This window comes from Propithecus coquereli, unplaced genomic scaffold, assembly GCF_000956105.1.
Source record: "Propithecus coquereli isolate 6110/MARCELLA unplaced genomic scaffold, Pcoq_1.0 Scaffold252, whole genome shotgun sequence".
Lineage (NCBI taxonomy): Eukaryota > Metazoa > Chordata > Mammalia > Primates > Indriidae > Propithecus > Propithecus coquereli.
In genome coordinates this window covers 4,918,804-4,938,007 of record NW_012148086.1, presented here as the reverse complement: position 1 = coordinate 4,938,007, position 19,204 = coordinate 4,918,804, and the positions used below count along the sequence as shown (strand labels likewise).

At 41.5% G+C, this 19,204-nt stretch overlaps 1 protein-coding gene across 2 annotated transcripts in view; it reads left to right on the top strand.

The window, feature by feature from the left end:
- HECW1 (HECT, C2 and WW domain containing E3 ubiquitin protein ligase 1) overlaps positions 1-19,204 on the top strand; it is a 413,177-nt gene that overhangs the window by 299,552 nt on the left and 94,421 nt on the right. The window contains exons 12-14 of one of the 2 annotated variants that reach the window (XM_012646902.1): positions 2,502-2,603; positions 7,923-8,073; positions 14,859-14,998. In XM_012646902.1, coding sequence (XP_012502356.1) covers positions 2,502-2,603; positions 7,923-8,073; positions 14,859-14,998 — 393 coding nt within the window. The remainder of the gene's footprint in view (positions 1-2,501; positions 2,604-7,922; positions 8,074-14,858; positions 14,999-19,204) is intronic. The other variant, XM_012646903.1, reaches the window with a different exon arrangement.

Sequence of the window (19,204 nt, the reverse complement as noted above, 5' to 3'; positions counted from 1 at the left end):
TTTAAAATAGTTCTTAAAAAGCCTTCCGCAGCTGAATGAAAAGAGCAATACGACATTGTGGCTGTGAGCTTAGGCCCTGGAGGCAGGTGTCCTGGATTTATATTCAGTCCTGCCACTTCCTCACCAAGTTGCCCAAATGCTCTGTGCCTCAGTTTCCTCCTGTGCAAAATGCGTATAATTATAGACTGTACCAAAAAAGGTTACCGGAACAAGTAAATGAGATGATATGCTGTAAAAACACTCTGCCTCTCACCTAGTGAGGAATACTCCAGGCAGATAAACAGCGAGGCTAACTTTTAAAGTCATGTTATGTAAAGCATCTAAAACAATCCTTTGAATTTACACTTCCTCTACTTTGTGATTCCAGGAAAATTTTCACATTATTAGGTATAAATCACTTTGCTACAAATAATGTTCTAGGCAGCCTATCTTTCCCTACAATTCGATCACATTATTTATAAGCAAAACAGAATTAAAAGGACCTACGGTATTTTTACCTGAGGAAGAGGTTTCCTTCTCAGAGGCTCTGGTGGGTTTGAACGCTTGCTTTGTGTTTGAGGCGAGGGTGACTGTGTGGAACCGAGTCCCTGTGCAGAACACAGCCGCTTGCTTCTTCAGTGCATTCAATCCATTCAACTGGCTGAGATATGGCGGTCACACCATTGCATTTGCTTGGGGTTCGCAAGCAGGTGGGATCAGCTCCATTAACCACAGGCAGTCGACAATGTTGTATGTCCACTAGCTTGGAGGAGTAATTAACCTGATTGGTTGAATTAATTATAAGAGGTAAGTTTGTTGTTGTTTTTAAAGAAACTAAATTAAAAATGCAGCAGCTGATGACATAACAACTGTACCATTGTTTTAATTTCTGACACTAAACACATATAAAAACAAACATGAGTGTGGTATCCACTTAAACACAGAACCCATTTTTGAAACAGCAGTCCATCCCCGCTGAACTGGGTGCTGGCTTGAGGGCACCTTCCTTGATTTCCATTAGAGTCTCTGAGGACCCAGAGGATTAGAGTAACAGACCAGAATTTGCACAAGAAACACCATTACGTATTTAACATTTAAAAAGATCCTTTGTTTCTGAACATATCTCTATTTTCTTTTGCCATTTAGCTCTAGGGATTAAACCACTAAATTAAACCCACCTAAATTTCTTCCTAATTAATTTACTTTTATTTTCAGTTGGTTCTGTGGAACTAGAATTAAAAGAAATAATCATCCTTCCCATGTATGGAAATTCTGGGAAATATTCAGCATTTGAGAGCCTACAAAGATCTCAACCACCATTTTTCACAATCTGTTTCTTTTTGAGCAGAGGGATAATGGAACACTTGCTATTTACATTAGCCATGGAGGGCGGAGGAAAGAAAAGGCCTGACCTTTGTTCTCTGGCCAGTAGGGGCTATTGCAAGAAAACCAGCTTGGTGTGAGGCAGGAGAAACCAGGCTGAGTGGAGGCTGTCCTTCGTCGTGGGCCCTTCTAGCTCTCCAAAGAGCAAGAGCAATGGCCTATGATTATGTGACCCAAACAGCTGGCACTGCAGGCCTCCTAACCACATGGCCACTCTACACGCCTGAGGATGTCATGAAGTAGGACCACCATTTTATGACACTGTTCAGCTCATTATGTCTGAATTGACACAATCTAAGCTATGTCTATAGTAATCTGAGACATGCATTCTGTGGGTATAATGTTTATTTCTAAAATTTCTTCGTGTTTGTCTTTCTTTCTCCTTCTATCCCACTTGTGTGTTTTGAGCTTTCCTGTCTCAGTCTTCCTGCTTTTTATCTACTTCCTTTGTCTCTTGTCCTTTCCTCTTTCCAGAGCACCCTGGCTTGTCTGATTCCTCCCCCAAATAATCTGGAACAGTCCCGAGATCCCACAGCACCCTGGCTCCCCCCAGCCACTAACCCCTAGCTGCCCTACGGCAGAAATTTGCCCTCTCAGTCCACCAGCTCCCCGACCTGTCTTGGAAAGGCACCATCTGAGAATTTCATTCCACGTAAGATCTGAGAAACAGCCTCTGGGCAGACAGCCTTCTAATGAAACTTATCCAAATGAAGAGATGTAATTTTGCACAAGCCCACCAAGGTTTTATGGGACCTTATAAATGCTCCACTTCCCTCGAACAGACCTGTTTCCTTCACTGGACTAAAATCAGGCTCTGCTAATTTTCTCTTGTGTTCCTTTCTGATGCCACCTTCCGATCAAGAAAATTCAAGTCATTACACAATCAGACTTGGATCCTGCATATTGAACTGTGGCACAATCATTAGTCATGAAGTATTTAGACTTTTCTTTTTTTTTTTTTTCCCCAATAATTCCCTCTCTTAAGAGTGACTGTGACATGTAGCAAACTGACACAAAAAAATAGATTGCCCATTCTTTACGGGTTATTTCTTGTAGTAGTTAGCTTTACAATCATGCTTTTTTGATGACGTTGCCACAACAATGAATGAATCTGAATGTCTTGACTATCTTGTCCGTAGGTGAATGTCCTATACTCCATAATTCCCAGCCAGTAAGCCAGCTTCCTTCCTTGAGGCCTGAACATCATCACTACCCAACAATCGATGAGCCTCTTCCACCAAGTAAGCTTTAGTTTTTAAAACCTATGTCTTAACTCTTCCTATCAAGTCTAAACAGGTCAGTATGAATTTGTGCCTAAGCATCTAAACTCTTCCCCAACTCCGCAACTGCTGCTGTTATCAAAACCAATATGGCACCTACTGTAAAACCTGGTGTTGGTTTGTTTTTGTTTTTGTTTTCTTTGACTAGTTGTTTCAGCATGTGATCTTGAAAAGATAACCCAGTGTTTTCAGTGTCCCTCCACTTCTGACCCAAAGAATGTTTCTTTACAAGACTTGACTAGTCCTTGCAAACGGTTCATGACCTTTAAGTCCCAAATTTTATTCTTTTATATTTAAAATTTGCAGTTCAAATAGAATAATCCTATTGTTTCCACTGGCTTTGTTATGTCACAAGCATCTCCCTATAATAAGACAACTTCAACCCCTCAGGGCACATGAACTTGCACTTTCCCTACTATAACTTACACGCATAGGTAACATTTCCAGATTTCTTCCGCAGTTCTTAGAGGTTGCCAGGGAAAATATCCTCTTCAGGTTAGAATTCAATACCATTTTCTCCTGGTAACTGTAGTATGTAATTAATAATTATCTACCTAGTCATCTGAACTTGGAAATTCATTTAATCTCTCAGAGACTTAGTTTTCTCATTTGTAAAACAAAGTTTGAATGTCTTCATCTGCTAAATGCAAAGTTTGAACTAGGTAGTCTCTACATATCATTTGAACTCTAAGCTTATAATACTCTATTTAATAAATTTATAAGATGGAACTAACACCCCAGACATTATGTATTCATTTACCATCACAAATATTCATGAATTCTAGAACATCTCTGTTTTGATTTAGGCTTATTTTTCAAGCAAAGATAATCTTTAATATTTGATAGATTTTACAACTGCAAAATCTTTCAGAATGCAAGAACCAGAGTTTCTCTATATTCTTTTGCCTGTGCTTCCCTTAAGCAGTTACAGTTTCAAAAGGAGAAGTGCTTATTTCTTAATTCATCTTTTCTTGGTATCGTGATGTATTTTGCACAAATACCATTCTTCTCCCTATTCAATTATAATTTATCAGTGAGAGAACAAGAAACATCTTTAATATGTGGACTACATAAAGGAACACGATATTTGTTTTCCAGGGGCCACGCCAAACATTATGTCCTTTAATTTTTGTTGCCTGATTTCTTTCTTTCTTTATACACTAATTTACGGACATTCCATAAATGAATAGTAAAATTTCAGTGTCACTATAAATACCTCCTACTTGGTAATTATCTTAAAAATATCTATAAAATATTCTCTCTAGAAAAAAGATACTTTCTCCACAACAAAACCTTTAAATGCATATATGCATGAATTGACGTAGAACCTATGCAATAGTAATAACTAGTTTTACATGCAGATATTATAAATAATTGAATATAAATCCATTTTAAAAGAATTACCTTATGTAAGCTGCTTTCAGTAATGAAAGCAAATTTCTCCAGATAGGTTTTAATTTTCTATCCATGAAACATTGAAAAATATTAGAAAAGTTGTTAGAGAATTCTACCAACTGAATATTCTTAGATAATCTCAAATAGTGCCTGAATGACTTCATTGCTGATAGTCATTCATTCAACAAATGTTTATTGAATGCTGACTTTGTGCTAGGTACTGTTGTTGGTAAGGAAAACAGACAAAGATCCCCACCCTCATGGAGCTTACAGTCTAGTCTGGGAGACAGATAACACATAATAAAATAATAAAAAGGTACTAGCGTAGCATATAAGATGGTGATACGTGCTATGGAAAAGTGAGAGTAGACCAGGCTGAGGAGTCTCTGAATATGTGCTGGTGACTGGTTTGCAATTTTAACCGGAGTGGTTTTAAGCCTAGTGGTAGGCTTCACTGAGAAGACAACACCAAGGAGATAAGGGAGTTATCTCTGCAAGTGTCGGGGAGGAAGAGCTTTGCAGGCAAAGGGAATGGCCACTGCCACTCCCCAGGTGGAAACACGCTGGTGGGTTTAAGTAACAGGAGACCAGTGCGTCTGGAGCAGACTGAAGGAGGGAGAAAGCAGCAGGTAACGGGGTCAGGGAGCTAGTGGACCCCAGATCACAAAGGGCCTCAGAAACCACTAAGGGCTTCGGCTTTTACTCTGGATGAAAGGGGGACATTGTAGGGTTTTGAGCATAGATATGATATTGTCTGACTTAGGTTTTGAGAAGTTTTCCCTGGCTGCAATGTATGGAATAAATTGTGAGGAGAAAGAATGGAAGCATGAGTTCCAACACAAGATTGCGTCCATAAGGTGACAGCGACCCGGGTGAGAAAGGATGGAGGCTTGGACAAACAGGGGAGCAGCAGAGGTGGGGAGGAGTGGTCTGAGTCCCTGATTTGATGACAGATTAGGTATGGATGTGAGAGAAAGACAGCAGTCAAGAATGGCCTAAGAGTTTTAACCTAGAAGGATACAGTTGCCTTCAACTGAGATGGGAAGAGAAGGCTGCAGGTAGAGCAGGTTTTGGTGGGAAAGGTCTGAAGCTTAATTTGGATCATGTTGTGCTTGCAATGTCGTGCAGACAGTGATATCAATGAGGCAACTGGATGTGTGGCTCCAAAGTTTAAGAGAAAGGTCTAGACCGTAAATATGGTATTGCATTTGTTAAAATTTTTTTAATGTACAATTTGACAGGTTTTTGTTAATATAACAACTAAAGATGACATATTATTAGGCTCTACATTGTTCCTAGGCTTTGTGAAAAACATGTAATTTAGTATTCTATAGGTCCTTCAGTCACAAATGAACTGACCTGACCTGTACTACCATAACCTGTCCCAGCATCATAGAGGTGTGTTTTCAGGTGTCCCTTTAGTCAAACTCATGGCATCACAGTGCTGAGCCCTCCAAGTCTTGCTGAGGCCTGCAGTTTCGTTTGGAATTTTTTTCCTTGGTTATAAAATATGTGAAAGTAAATTCTTTACAAAACAACCCGGAAACCATACTCATAATTTCTAACTACACTTCGCTATTATTTTTCTCACTATTTATGAGTATGTCATTAGCACTATGCATTCCAGATATTTAATATATTGATAAAAAAAATCATCTGTCCAGCTTATCACCTTTTTCCATGACTGATTTGGAAATCTTGAAACTTGTGGTGATAAATTATCATTATTGCTACTTCATTTTCTAGTTTTTCTCCTTAATATATGAGACCCAAGCTTTGTCTGTGAAGGAATCCTTCCTTTACTGTGGGTGCCTGGAGGGCAGGGACATGTGTCACTCAGCTCTGTGTCCTCAGGACCTGGCATAGTTTCTAGTTCATGGTGAGTGCTAAACGGAGTTTTTTCAGTTGACTTAAATAGCACGATGCTCTTCAAAGATTAATGCTCATTCTCTGTTGGATGACAGTCATGTTGGATTCAAGAAGAAGAATTGTCCAATTGCTTTTGCTAATATTAGTTTGTGACCCATTAAAATTAAAAATATTTGGATCAAAGATTAATTACCTAGTAATCACACGTACACACAATTTTATCAATGAGCTAATTACCATTTACAACTAATACTTGACAGCTGCATTATCTAATAGTTAATTTTATTCAAAATCTCCTAGAACTTATTAATACAAACTGCCTACATTTTTCCTTCAATTTGTCTTATAAGCTAAATTTGGTGTTTCCTGGTATTTTGGTTTTCATCGGGCAATATTCAGCAATCCCTCAGGTCAACGTAATGTTCACAAACAGATATACCATGTACATATAAAAACATAAATATGCCAAATATATTTTTTCATTGAAAAAAATTGAGAGTTGCTATGTCATTACCTGAATGATAAGTTTTCAACAGAATTGTTAATACCTGACCTACTCCCAAAAGCTATGGCTTTTCTCTCTTAAAAGGCTGAATAGTTTCCCTCCCTCTGCAGTCATTTCTGCTTTTTCTTCTTTAGGCTAATGCATCCTCAGCATAATTTTAATCACGCCGCTGCTATTTCCATCACAATTTGACGTGTGGACTCTGAAAGCTTTGCCCGTTTCTGCACAGCAGACATTGCTCTTCTACGTGAAGCTCAGACATGAACACATTACTTCCAGCACTTTCGGTTTCGAGGGCTTTTCCATCCACCTCACCCCACCTGAGCCCCTACATGTATGATGTAGTGTATCATCTATGCTTCCACCTTTTAGTTTTTGGTTTTGTTTTGTTATGTTTCTAATTTGGGAAGCAAAGGAACTGAGCTCTTCTTTATCTTGGGCTCCCTCTACTGTTTGGGATGGTGATTTATCAACAAAGGGGTATTTCATAGTTGTTACTGGTTTGGTTTGGTTTTGGTCAGAGATACTTGGCAGCCACAGGTAGGTTGACGATGTACTATTAATTTACCACCTGGCAAAAGGATGTTGTGAAACCTTAGATATCAAACCTTTCCACTCGCCCTCTCAAGAGGAATGGCACTTGATTAAGCTTGCTGACTGTCAGAGGTCGTCTAAAGTAGCAGGTACAGTATTTTAGGAGTGTAGGTAACACTGGTTTTAATACAAGGGCCATTATTCCTTCCACTGAACCTAGTCACCCTCTGTTCGATTTGGCAAAGAGAAGAATCTCCAGCATCACAGTGTCAGCCCCCACTGGAGGGTGTTTTCCATCTTCCGCAGCTGTCACTTGAGTAGCCAACAAGATTCACAGAGAGGATGGAAATTTTTTAAGAAATAAATTAATTAAGCATTATACTCATTAGAAATTATTAGAATTTTAACTTAGGTCATGGTCAGGGAACCACATTTACTGCTTAAAATGGCCTAGAAGATCCTGCATGGCGGCTCACATCTGTAATCCCAACACATTGGGAGGCTGAGTTAGGAGAATCACTTCAGGCCAGGAGTTTGAGAACAGCGTGGGCAACATAGTGAGAGTCCTATATCTACAAAAAATATTTAAAAATTAGCTGGACACAGTGGCATGCATCTGTAGCACTAGCTACTCAGGAAGCTGAGGCAGGAGACTCCCTTGTGCCCAGGAGCTCAAGGTTATAATGAGCTGTGATTGTGCTATTGCACTCTAGCCTGGCCAACAGAACAGTAACAATACAAGTGAATTTTAAAAAATTAAAATGGCCCAGCAGAGAATCTAAGTTCATTAAGCTCTTTTCCGGAATGCCTGATTCCATGCCAATGCCCCAGAAGCCATGGCAGGTGCTGTGGACAGTGGCCTTCAGCCACAAACCAATGGTGAGTTCTACCTGCAGAAGACCTGGGAGTGGTATGTGTTTCATATGGGTCAGTAGTTTGTCCTTGATTTTTCTTTTTGCCTTTTTATTAAACACTAGACTGGGAAGCTCGAATTGACAGCCATGGGCGGGTCTTTTATGTGGACCACGTGAACCGCACAACCACCTGGCAGCGTCCAACTGCAGCAGCCACCCCGGATGGGATGCGGAGATCGGGGTCCATCCAGCAGATGGAGCAACTCAACAGGCGGTTGGTGATCAGTCTGCAATGAGCTCCTCTAGCCACAGTGAAAGGAGAGCAGCAGCTAAAGGGACTTCTTTTGCATTTTTCTGCTCAGATTGTATGAGGAGACTGGAAAATAATTAAGTATCTTAAGAAACTCATTCATAGTAGGTACTTGGAAAGCTAGATTTAGAATTTGGTGACAAGAGACAAGTTAAGTTTGATTGTCATTTAGAGATGGGAAATCCTCTTAATTTCTTAATGGCCCAGGCTGAAAAACAGGAATTCTTAAGCAGGGCCCATGGACCCATCCCCCCCCAAAGATATTCACCAAGGAAGTCAGTGTTCCATGAACCCTCCAGACATTATATGCAAATTTATACATGTATGCACATTTTTCTGGCAGACTAGTCCCTATCCATCATGAGATGCTCAAAAGGGTACAGAACTCAAACAGTTAAGAACATTGCAAGGCTAGGTTTCATAAGAATACTAAACGCTGCCTGGAGAAAAAACTGTCCCATAAATCACCATGTGCATTTCTACCCTGGTCCCATAATTGCTATATGCTCATAAATAATAATTCTTAAAAAGCCTTCATCTTCGAAAAAGAAATGCTTAAAAACATTTTTCTGAGAACCGTTTCATTTAAAAACTAGACCCTCATATTGAACTTGCAAAGGTGTCGTTTTGTTTTTCAACCTGCTAATGAAGTCCCAAACAGCCTACCGCCCATGCTTTACGCTAGTATAAAGCATCGTGTCTGACATCTTGTTCTTTAAGACCAGGGCGGTGGCTTCGGGATACTTTTAGTTGCCAGGAATGCAGACTGAGACTTACTTCAGTTGTAACTGCACCCACATGCCATCTTGTTTTTGTGTCAGTATGAAGATGAAGGAAAGGTTGCGAGGGATTAAAATGAAGAAAGAACTGGGTCTGGGGAACACACCTATTGATAGAAAACACCTTTGAAACTTAACTGTACCAGCCAGGAAAAAAAAGTGGACAATTTAGTCCTATTAAAAGCACATGGAAACAAAAAATTGAATTTCTGGTTACTGTTGTACACAGAGAAGCATGCTTTCGGTGAAAATCATCAGAACATGCTTTTATTACTTGAACATTTGGAAGGCATTTGCTCTCCATTTTTCCCCTGTCAGCAGCTGTGTTTAAGTCATTAACGAGAACCATAAAGGACTTTTCATCGGTAGCATACTTCTCTACAAACATTGCCACCAAAACAAGCATATTACAAGGAAGAACTTTTGATAACCCAGTTTTTTTAGACATGAACGCACCAAAAATCCATGGGAAAGACCTTTCATGGTGATTGCGACAAAACTCAAATAACTGAAAATGTAAAGGCCACAGCTGCTCATTTTACACAGACATCCTGTTGTGATTCCGTAGGCACAAATTAGCTTCTAGGTCTGTCTTGCCAGAACAGATGCGCTGAAACTGAGACTGAGCAGACTGAGAACAGGGGAGAGGATCATCCAGCTGTATCTACGACGTGTTGCTGGTTAGCTCTGAAGCAGAAGGACCTTGACCTATGGCCTAAATATCCATGAAAGTTCATGGTGGTGGTCAGCTTGTATAATATAAAAATTATGCCAAATCCACCTGGAACCAGGCCTCTAAAGCAGTTGTGCAGCCTTTGATATGTAAATTCCTGTGCCCTCCAGTGGAGCTGAACACGCTGGCAGAGGCAGCTGGACTTTGCCGAGTAGGAAGTTGCTTTTGTCACATCCATCTGGACAGATAAAAAGAAAAGGAATTTAGCATTTTAGAAAGTACTTATTTCTTGTGAAAAAGCCTACTTAGGGAAGGTCAGGTAAGGTTCAGATAAGTATCCAGGCTTTTCAACACTTACCTTGACCTATTGCTTTCAGGCATTTAAAGTTTTCTGTGATTTGACATGGTAACAGCAGCCACAGAAAGTGGACTACCAGCCTTTTATCTGTCTCCCATGACACCACACACAAGGGTCACTTTTTGATAACCTGCAGTTATCGGGAGAAATTTACAATGATCACTGGCTCACAGAAATAGGGAAATATTTCTCAGCGTTGCAAGAAGTTTCCCTTGAGTCTAGCCACTGCTAAATTTGACTGGGTTAAAAAAAAAAAAAAGATCAAACGTATTTGTGTAAGGAGACGTACGCTGAAATGCAGAGTGCACAATAGCAACGTGTAAGCTGTTGTGCCAGGCTGGAGGGACCATGTTCAAAGTCGGCCACCCCCCAAACACCACACACTCTGCCACGCCTTTGTGGCCTGGCCAGGTGCTCCCACTGCAGGGCAGTCCCTCGCTGCCTGCTCCCACCTGGAACACAGCTCCTCATCCTATAGGCCTAGCTCGAACGTCATGTACCCATGATGCCTTCCCAGAATCCTCCACCCAGAGCCTCCTGCCCCAAACCGCATGAATGTGCCTCCGTTACAGTTCTTAACTTCTTCTTCTTTGCACCCCTCTCCCTGCCAGCACCTGGTGTGATGCTAGAAGTTTAGCAGGACTCAGTACAAGATTGTTTCCTGAGTTAACACCTATACTTTCAGAATATCCAGAAGCAATTAATTCTACTTTCACAAATATTTATTGATCAAGCGTAAAATATACACATGTATTCTTATTTTAAATAATCAACTAAAATTTATTTTTTTAGTTATTTGTATAAAATTATTATAATATTAAGGGAAATAGAAGTTTTAAATAGGAAAAAAGTGATCTACATACAGTCTTACTACCTCAAGGATTTAGCTCTTTAAAAAAATATACCCCTCTTCAATTTCCATATGCGTACATAATTTGTACATAGTTATAATGGTAATATATAGTTAGTTTCACATTCATTTTTTACTTACTACACTGTAAGCATTGTCATATTGCTGCATAGTCTTCAGATTAACATTTAAATGCATGTATAGTATTCCGTTGAATGGCTGTATTTTGGTTAACTTAATTTCTCATGCTGTTGAATGATTTGCTTATAGCTTTTAAAACCATTTTCGGTACAAACACCAAGGACCTGTATCACTCCATTTGTAAGACTTTGTCTTATATTTTTTTAGGGTTCCGTTCCCAAAAGAGATACACGTGGTTTGGGTATTTGATATTAATGCCTGACTGTTTTCTGTTAGGCATTGTGGTTCTCCGGGCTCACCAACACCAACACCAACACCTTCACCTCCATCTCCTCTTTTGATTTGTTTTTGCGATTTAAGAGGTGCTCCAAGTAGTTTGGTGCCACTTATATTTTATAATACTTGTGGATCAACTCTTTTTCCATAAGCTTTTCTTTAGTAATCGTAGTTTCTCCCATGTGAATTGTCTGTTCTTGGGCTTTTTTTGTTATTCTGTTTGGTTGGGTGGTTTGGCTTGGTTTTGGAAGGGTTTTTTTTTTGTCCTTGTTTGGTTTTGTGACTGTGTGTGTGTGTGTGTGTGTGTGTCCATTTACAAATTAGGTATTCTAGCTGATTTTCTTACTAATTTCCATGAACCCTTTATATGCTATAAATATTTACCCTTTTACTACCAAAAAAAAAGTACGGGCAGACATTGATGGATAATTCTTGATGGAATAGAAGAGAGCTGGCTTTCTGACCTTCTCTCTCCTCTTTAAAGCAGGGTGAGGCCCTGAGACCACAGTCCTGCCCTCGCTGAGAGGTCCCTCCTCCAAGCACTGTGTGTCCTGCCTCCCCAAACAGCTCCTGCCCTTTAGCAAAGATCCGGGGTGGGGGACACCTGGGATTGCAGGCTGCTGACTCAGGAAGGCATGAAATATCAAGGCCCACCTGAAGAATGTGAATTATCTTGGGACATTACTGACATTTTCATCGTCAGTTAAGATAAAAATTCTCTGTCATGGTCACTGCACTTTGGAAGGAAAAGAAAGGCTACAACTCGACATTTTCATATGTATCTAAGTCCTGTTCCTGGTATCCATTGCTGAGGAACAAACTACCCCAAACATAGTGGCGTAAAACAACAATCATTTATTATTATAATTATCACTATTTCTCATGGGTCTGGTTTGGCTGGGGCCAGCTAGGCAGCTGTCTCTCAGGTATCTCAGACCTTCCCAGGCCCAAGGGGTGAAAACATGGATTCTGCCTCTTAGAAGGAGAGTGATAAGCTTCTGGAAGAACACGTAGATCTAAAAGGGTTAGTCAAGACACTTTGGGAAAATGCAATCTGCCGTACATCATTTAGGGAATCCTCCCAGTAGCAGCTTCCTTGGTCTTTGGCAGGCCCTGTTCCTCCCCAGTCAAGGTTACATGCTAGGCAGCTTCTCAATGGTGCCCCTGCCCTCCTGCCATGGCCATTACCCACATTCCAGGAGGGAGATCACAGAGGGCCACCTCCACCTTCTCCACAACCTCCTTACCACAGAGCTGCCGAGGTGGCAAATTAACACAAGTATTTCCCTCTGCAATTCCATCCTCACTCCACTCATCCCGCCCCCTTCCCCATTTCGTGGTCAGAGGCCCACTCAGGAAATGCCTCCCAGTCACTGCTTCTGGCAGTGTCCAGATAAAGCCAAACTGACAGACAGCCCTCAGCGTCTCAAGCCTAGACATATGCAGTACGACCTAAAGGACTCGTCAGACATGTAGCTTTCAGTGTTGCTTCAGTTTCTATAATTTTAACAATCATTTTGATGATTCTCTTGTAAACGGTCTGGAGACCTCGCTGAGAAAACCTTCCTCTGTTAGGTCAAGGAAAGAATGGGGTGCTGGTCTGTGGAAGCCCTGCCGCAGGGGAACCTCACCTATGCCACACTGCATCTCCTTGTCCCCTCTTAGGTTGCACTTGGAGACCTGGCTATTCCCTGCTGCTTGGACTCTTGCCCTCCTACTCCTTCCCCGCCCCACCCTGCCCTTGCTTTCCTGGGCACCAGACCCATATAATTCTCCTGTACAATGGGGCTCACATGACCTTCGGGACCTGCAGGTCAGCACGTCCAAACCCACACCAGCACCTGCCCTACTCATCTGCCCACCTTCTACCTGCTCTTCTTCAGGGTCGGCAGCTCTGCCTATCTGGTCTCAGTAGAAACCTTGAACTTCATAATGGTCTCCTCCCTCTTCATCAACCTCCCTATCCAGTTAGGTCCCAAATCCCCACGAGTCTGTAAAGTTATCACAAATTCTGCCGCTAAATAGCTCCTGAATTCAGCCCTGTCTTTCTTCCAGGCTGTGTGAGGAAGAGGGAAGCTGGCCCCCCGTCATCTAGTCATCGGGGAGGCCGAGAGACATGGGCAAACAGAGGTCGTTGGGGAGGGCACATGGGGGCTGCTTGGAAGGAGGGAGTGCAGCAGAGCAGAGGGGAGCTAGAGAGCTGGATGTCTGCCCCTGAATGGGAAGGTAGAGCAGGCTGTCAAGGGCAGGCAGGTTGAGGAAATGTCTGTGAGTATCTGCCGGCAGGCAGAGCCGATCTTCTTCCCTGCAGTCTGTGGCTACCCCGCCACTGGCAGATGCTTGGAAAGGCAGCCTGGCCCACCATGCCTGCCTGGTCCAGGCCAGTAGCATCTCTGGCCTGGACTGTTGCGGGAGCCCCCAGCTGCTCTCTGCGACTCCAGGCGATCGTTCTCAGTGTACATCTGGCCCTGCCTCTCTGTTTTAGCAGCTACCTATCGCAGAGACCAGTGGTTCTCAGAGTGGGTCCCTGGGCCAGCAGCATCAGGATCACCTGGGAACTTCTCAGAAATGCAGATTCTTGGGTCCTACCCCAGACCCACTGAATCAGAGACCAAGTTAGTGTGTTTTAACAAGTCCTGCAGGTTGCCGCAGCTCAGGTCAAAGAACCTGTGACCTCAGAGAATAACATCCAGACTGTTGCTGGGTGCCCTGTAGGGACTCCCTGTCTCCCTCTCTGCTGGTCTCCCCGCAGCACCCACAGGTCCTGATGCCACCACCAAGCTCCTCAGGGCTCTTCACTAGTGCCCTGCTTTTGCACAAGTTGTTTCTCTCCTGAAAATGTTCTTTCCCAACAAGCTCCCTGACAAGGTCATATTCCAACTTCAAAGTTTATAAAACTTAGGAGCCTCCTTGTCTGTGTCCCCCTACATCTCTGCCTTGTCCGCGACAGCCTTTCAGGTTGCTAGAGTTACGGTTTCTGCACCAATTCCCCTTTGTTGCGTCTCAGCTATGTGTTCAAATCCTCTCTTTGTTCTGAAAGCCCCACACAGAGCCTGTGCACACTGGAAGGGTTGATAAGAATTCAGTACTTGGCAAGGTGGCTAGCTGGCCGGCCCACTGACTAAATCTCCAACTTCAGAAGAAAAATAAAATGAGCCTCAGAAAAGCAGAAAACATTTATTTGTTTGCCGTCATGCTTTTAGGTGTAATATTTCCACAACCTCTGCCCAACCGTATCAATTACCTGTCAAATAAAAATAAGTGACAGAATACTATTCCAGTTTGTAGACTTATTACAATAACGTAGAGGTAATTTGATACCTTAGTTGTAACATTTTAATTTACTTCCCACACCTTTATTTTAGACTTAGCCCGATTTTGTTTAATACAGGGCACAAGCTGTTTTGCATGCTTAGCTATTATTTGTGTTGATTTTTTAAAAGTCACCATGCTTGAAACTCATCATAGCTTACAAAACAAAAAGAAGTCAAATCATCTAGAGATACTTGCCTTGCTAATTGTTGTCGCTATCTTGTGGGAATTTTAAGCATTTCTTCCCTGACACTCAAGACAGTTCTTTACAGATTTCTCCAATTTTCTGATTCAGAGCATCGGCCCCCAACAAGCAAACAAACGAAAGTTAACTCCTGTCTCTCTGTTTTCTAATGAAAGGTATCAAAACATTCAGCGAACCATTGCAACAGAGAGGCCTGAGGAAGATTCCGGCAGCCAAAGCTGTGAGCAAGTCCCAGCAGGAGGAGGCGGAGGTGGAGGGAGTGACTCAGAGGCCGAATCTTCCCAGTCGAGCTTAGGTATCGGAGGAGGGGTCCCCAGACACCTGGGGTGGCATGCAGTGGCTGTGTGACAAAGGTGTGCAAGTCCCTTGCCCGGCCTCCTGGTAGTGATGCAGAGGACCAGGGTGCAGGAGAAAGAGGCATCTTGGTGCCCGCAGGGTAAACCAGACAGGACAGAGCTTCCCACCGGGGAACTCGGAAGGGAGTTAACAGGGAAGGGAGCGCCACCACCCTGGCACGGGGGTCTGGAAGCAGGAAAGCAGTAGGATCTGGGATGGGGCCGAGTTTCTATGGTAATTGTGCGGCAAGACAACTTCATCAGTGGCTTAATCAATTGTTGTTAAGTAAATGTATTTGCTGGTGTCCTAAGGATTTTCCACTTATAAATAAAACATGCAATAGAAGTTCAGTCTATTTCAAGGAGCTATGTGACAACACTAGGAATAATTACTTGTTTGCATTTAGAATAAAATCCAATTCCCCTGAGGGAGGAACCTGAGGGCGAAGAGGTTTCAGTTGTGCACACATCTGAGAGTGCACAGTAGGCATCCACCCCGGGCCTGGTTTTCCTAGTTTTCGTTGCTTTGAATCTGCCCAAGTGGAGCTCAGACAAGGATATTCAAAAGGCATGAGACCAGCTGTCATTTTTTGTACCTGTAATGACATAAGATTATCACAGTGACATCCTAATAATCCACTTTCTTTCTAAATTCAATAAATTATGGCAGATTTATTTGCCAAAAGAAGGCTCAGAGAACAGTCTGGGCAAGCAGCCCTGGGATTCCAATCCTGCCAGGTTGCAGCTGTCTATGGCGGTGTGGACTATTGGACGTTTTTGTGGGATTTTATGAACGCACGTACACACCAACAATTTCGATTGCCTCCGTTCTATTTATTTTACTAGGTATACTAACTAAACTCACCAGTTTAGGTTTTTTCATAAATAATTTCTTTGTTCAAGCTTCTGAGAGAGATGTGGTACAATGATCAGGTCATTAGAAACATGAGGAAAAAGAAACAAAATTTATTTCTGGGTTTGTATTGGATCAGTTGGCATGTACCAAGTAACAAACCATCCCAAAATTTAGTCTGAATCTCACAACCATTCCTTTCTCCCACAGTTCTACAGGTTGGCAATTTGAGCTGAGCTCAGCTGGGTGGTTCCTCAGGGCACTGCTGGGCTCACGCATCCATCTTTGTCACCTGTGGCATCAGCTGTGGGCTGGCGTGTCTGAGATGGCTTCCGCTGGGGTGGCTTGTCCCTGCTCCCTGGGGCTTCTCATCTTGCAGCAGGCTAGCCCAAGCTCGTCCTCACAGTGGTGGCAGGGATACAAGAGGGAAAACAGAGGCACACAGATCTCCTTTTTTTATTATTTTTGAAAAATTTTTTATTTTTAATTATTATGGTTACATAATAGTTGTATATTTTATACACATGTGATGTTTTGATACAGGCATATAATGTGAATTAATCAAATCAAGGTAATTGGGCTATCCATCACTTTAGACATTTAATATTTATTTGTATTAGGAACGTTCCAATTTTACTTTTAGTTATTTTAAAGTATACACTAACTTGTTGATTATAGTCACTTTGTTGTGCTATCAAATATTGTTCATTCTATCTAACTATATTTTTGGACCCATTAACCATCCTCACTTTATCCCCTCTCCTTGCTTCCCTTCCCAGACTCTGGTAACCATCATTCTACTGTCTGTCTCCATGAGATCAATTGTTTTTAATATTTAGCTCCCTCATATAAGTGAGAACATGCAAGATTTGTCTTTCTGTGCTTGGTTTATTTCACTTAACATAACTTTCTCCAGTTCCATCCATGTTGTTTCAAATGGCAGGATTTTATTCTTTTTTGTAGCTGTATAGTATTCCATTGTATATATGTACCACAGTTTCTTTATCCATTCATTCATTAATGGACACTTAGGTTGATTTCATATCTTGGCTATTGTGGAGAGTGCTGCAATAAACATGGGAGTGCAGATATCTTTTCGATATACTGAATTCCCATTCTTTGTGTATATACCTAGCAGTGGGATTGCTGGGTCATATGATAGTTCTATTTTTAGTTTTTTGAGGAACCTCTATATTCTTTTCCATGGTGGTTGCACTAACTTACATTCCCAGCAACAGTGTACAAGGGCTCCCCTTTCTCCACATCCTCACCATTATTCGTTATTGCCTATCTTTTTGATAAAAGCCATTTTAACTGGGGTTAGATGACATCTCATTGTAGTTTTGACTTGCATTTCTCCCACAACTAATGAGGCTGAGCATTTTTTCATATACCTGTTGGTCACTTGCATGTCTTCTTTTGAGAAATGTCTCTTCAGATCTTTGCCCACTTTTTAATTGAATTATTTGATTTTTTCCCAGTGAGTTGTTTTACCTCCTTATTTATTCTAATTATTAATCCCTTGTCAGACAGGTAGTTTGAAAATATTTCCTCCCATTCTGTGGGTGGTCTCTTCACTTTTTTGATTGTTTTCTTTGCTGTGCAAAAGCTTTTTAGCTTGATGTGATCCCATTTGTCCAATTTTGCTTTGATTGCCTATGCTTTTGGGGTGTTACTCATGAAGTCCTTGCCCAGACAAATGTCCTGAAGTGTTTTCCCAATGTTTTCTTTTAGTAGTTTCATAGTTTCAGGTCTTAGATTTAACTCTTTAATCCATTTTGGTTTGATTTTGTATACGGTGAGAGAAAAGGATCTAATTTCATTCTTCTGCCTGTGGATATCCAGTTTTCCCAGCCCCATTTTTTGAAGAGACTGTCCTTTCCCCACTCTATGTTCTTGGTGACTTTTTCAAAGATAAGTTCACTATACATATGTCGATTTATTTCTGAGTTCTCTATTCTGTTCCATTTGTCTATGTGTCTGTTTTTTTTGTTTTTTGTTTTTTTTTTGAGACAGAATCTCACTCTGTTGCCCGGGCTAGAGTGCCGTGGCATCAGCCTCGCTCACAGCAACCTCAGACTCCTGGGCTCAAGCAATCCTACTGCCTCAGCCTCCCGAGTAGCTGGGACTATAGGCATGCGCCACCATGCCCGGCTAATTTTATACATATATATTTTTAGTTGTCCAGGTAATTTCTTTCTATTTTTAGTAGAGACGGGGTCTCGCTCTTGCTCAGGCTGGTCTCGAACTCCTGAGCTCAAACAATCCACCCGCCTCGGCCTCCCAGAGTGCTAGGATTACAGGCATGAGCCACCGTGCCCGGCCTATGTGTCTGTTTTTTATGCCAGTACCATGCTGTTTTGGTCACTACGGCTCTGTAGTATAATTCGAAGTCAAATAATGTGATTCCTCCAGTTTTGTTCTTTCTGTCAGGATACCTTGGCTATTTTGAGTCTTGTGGTTCCATATAAATTTTAGTATTATTTTTTCTATTTCTGTGAAAAATATCATTGATATTTTGATGGGGATTACATTGAATTGACAGAGTGAAGGACAAAAACCATAAGATCATTTCAATTGATACTGAAAAAACATTTGATAAAATCCAGCATCCCTTCATGGTAAAAACTCTGAAAAAAAACTGGGCATAGAAGGAACTTACCTCAACACAATAAAAGCCACATATGACAGACCCACAGCTTGTATCATACTGAATGGGGAAAAAGTGAAAGCCTCTCCTCTAAGATCTGGAACAAGACAAGGACGCCCACTTTCACCACTGTTATTCAACATAATACTGGAAGTTCTAGCTAGTTCAGTCAGATAAGAGAAAGAAATAAAGGATTGCTTTGGGTAGTATGTACCTTTTAACAATACTGATTCTTCCAATCCATGAGCATATAATATCTTTCCATTTTTTGTGTCCTCTTCAACTTCTTTCATCAGTGTTTTATAGTTTTCATTATAGAGATTTTTCACTTCTTTGATTAAGTTTATTCCCAGGTATTTTATTTTATTTGTAGCTATTGTAAATGGGATTACATTCTTGGTTTCTTTTTCAGATTGTTTACTGTTGGCATATAGAAATGCTACTGACTTTTAGGGCCGGGCACAGTGGCTTATGCCTGTAATCATAGCACTCTGGGAGGCCGAGGCGGGCAGATCATGTGAGCTCAGGAATTCGAGACCAGCCTGAGCAAGAGCAAGATCCCGTCTCTACTAAAAAAGTAGACAGAAATTAGCTGGACAACTAAAAATATATATAGAAAAAATTAGCCGGGCATGGTGGTGCATGCCTGTAGTCCCAGCTACT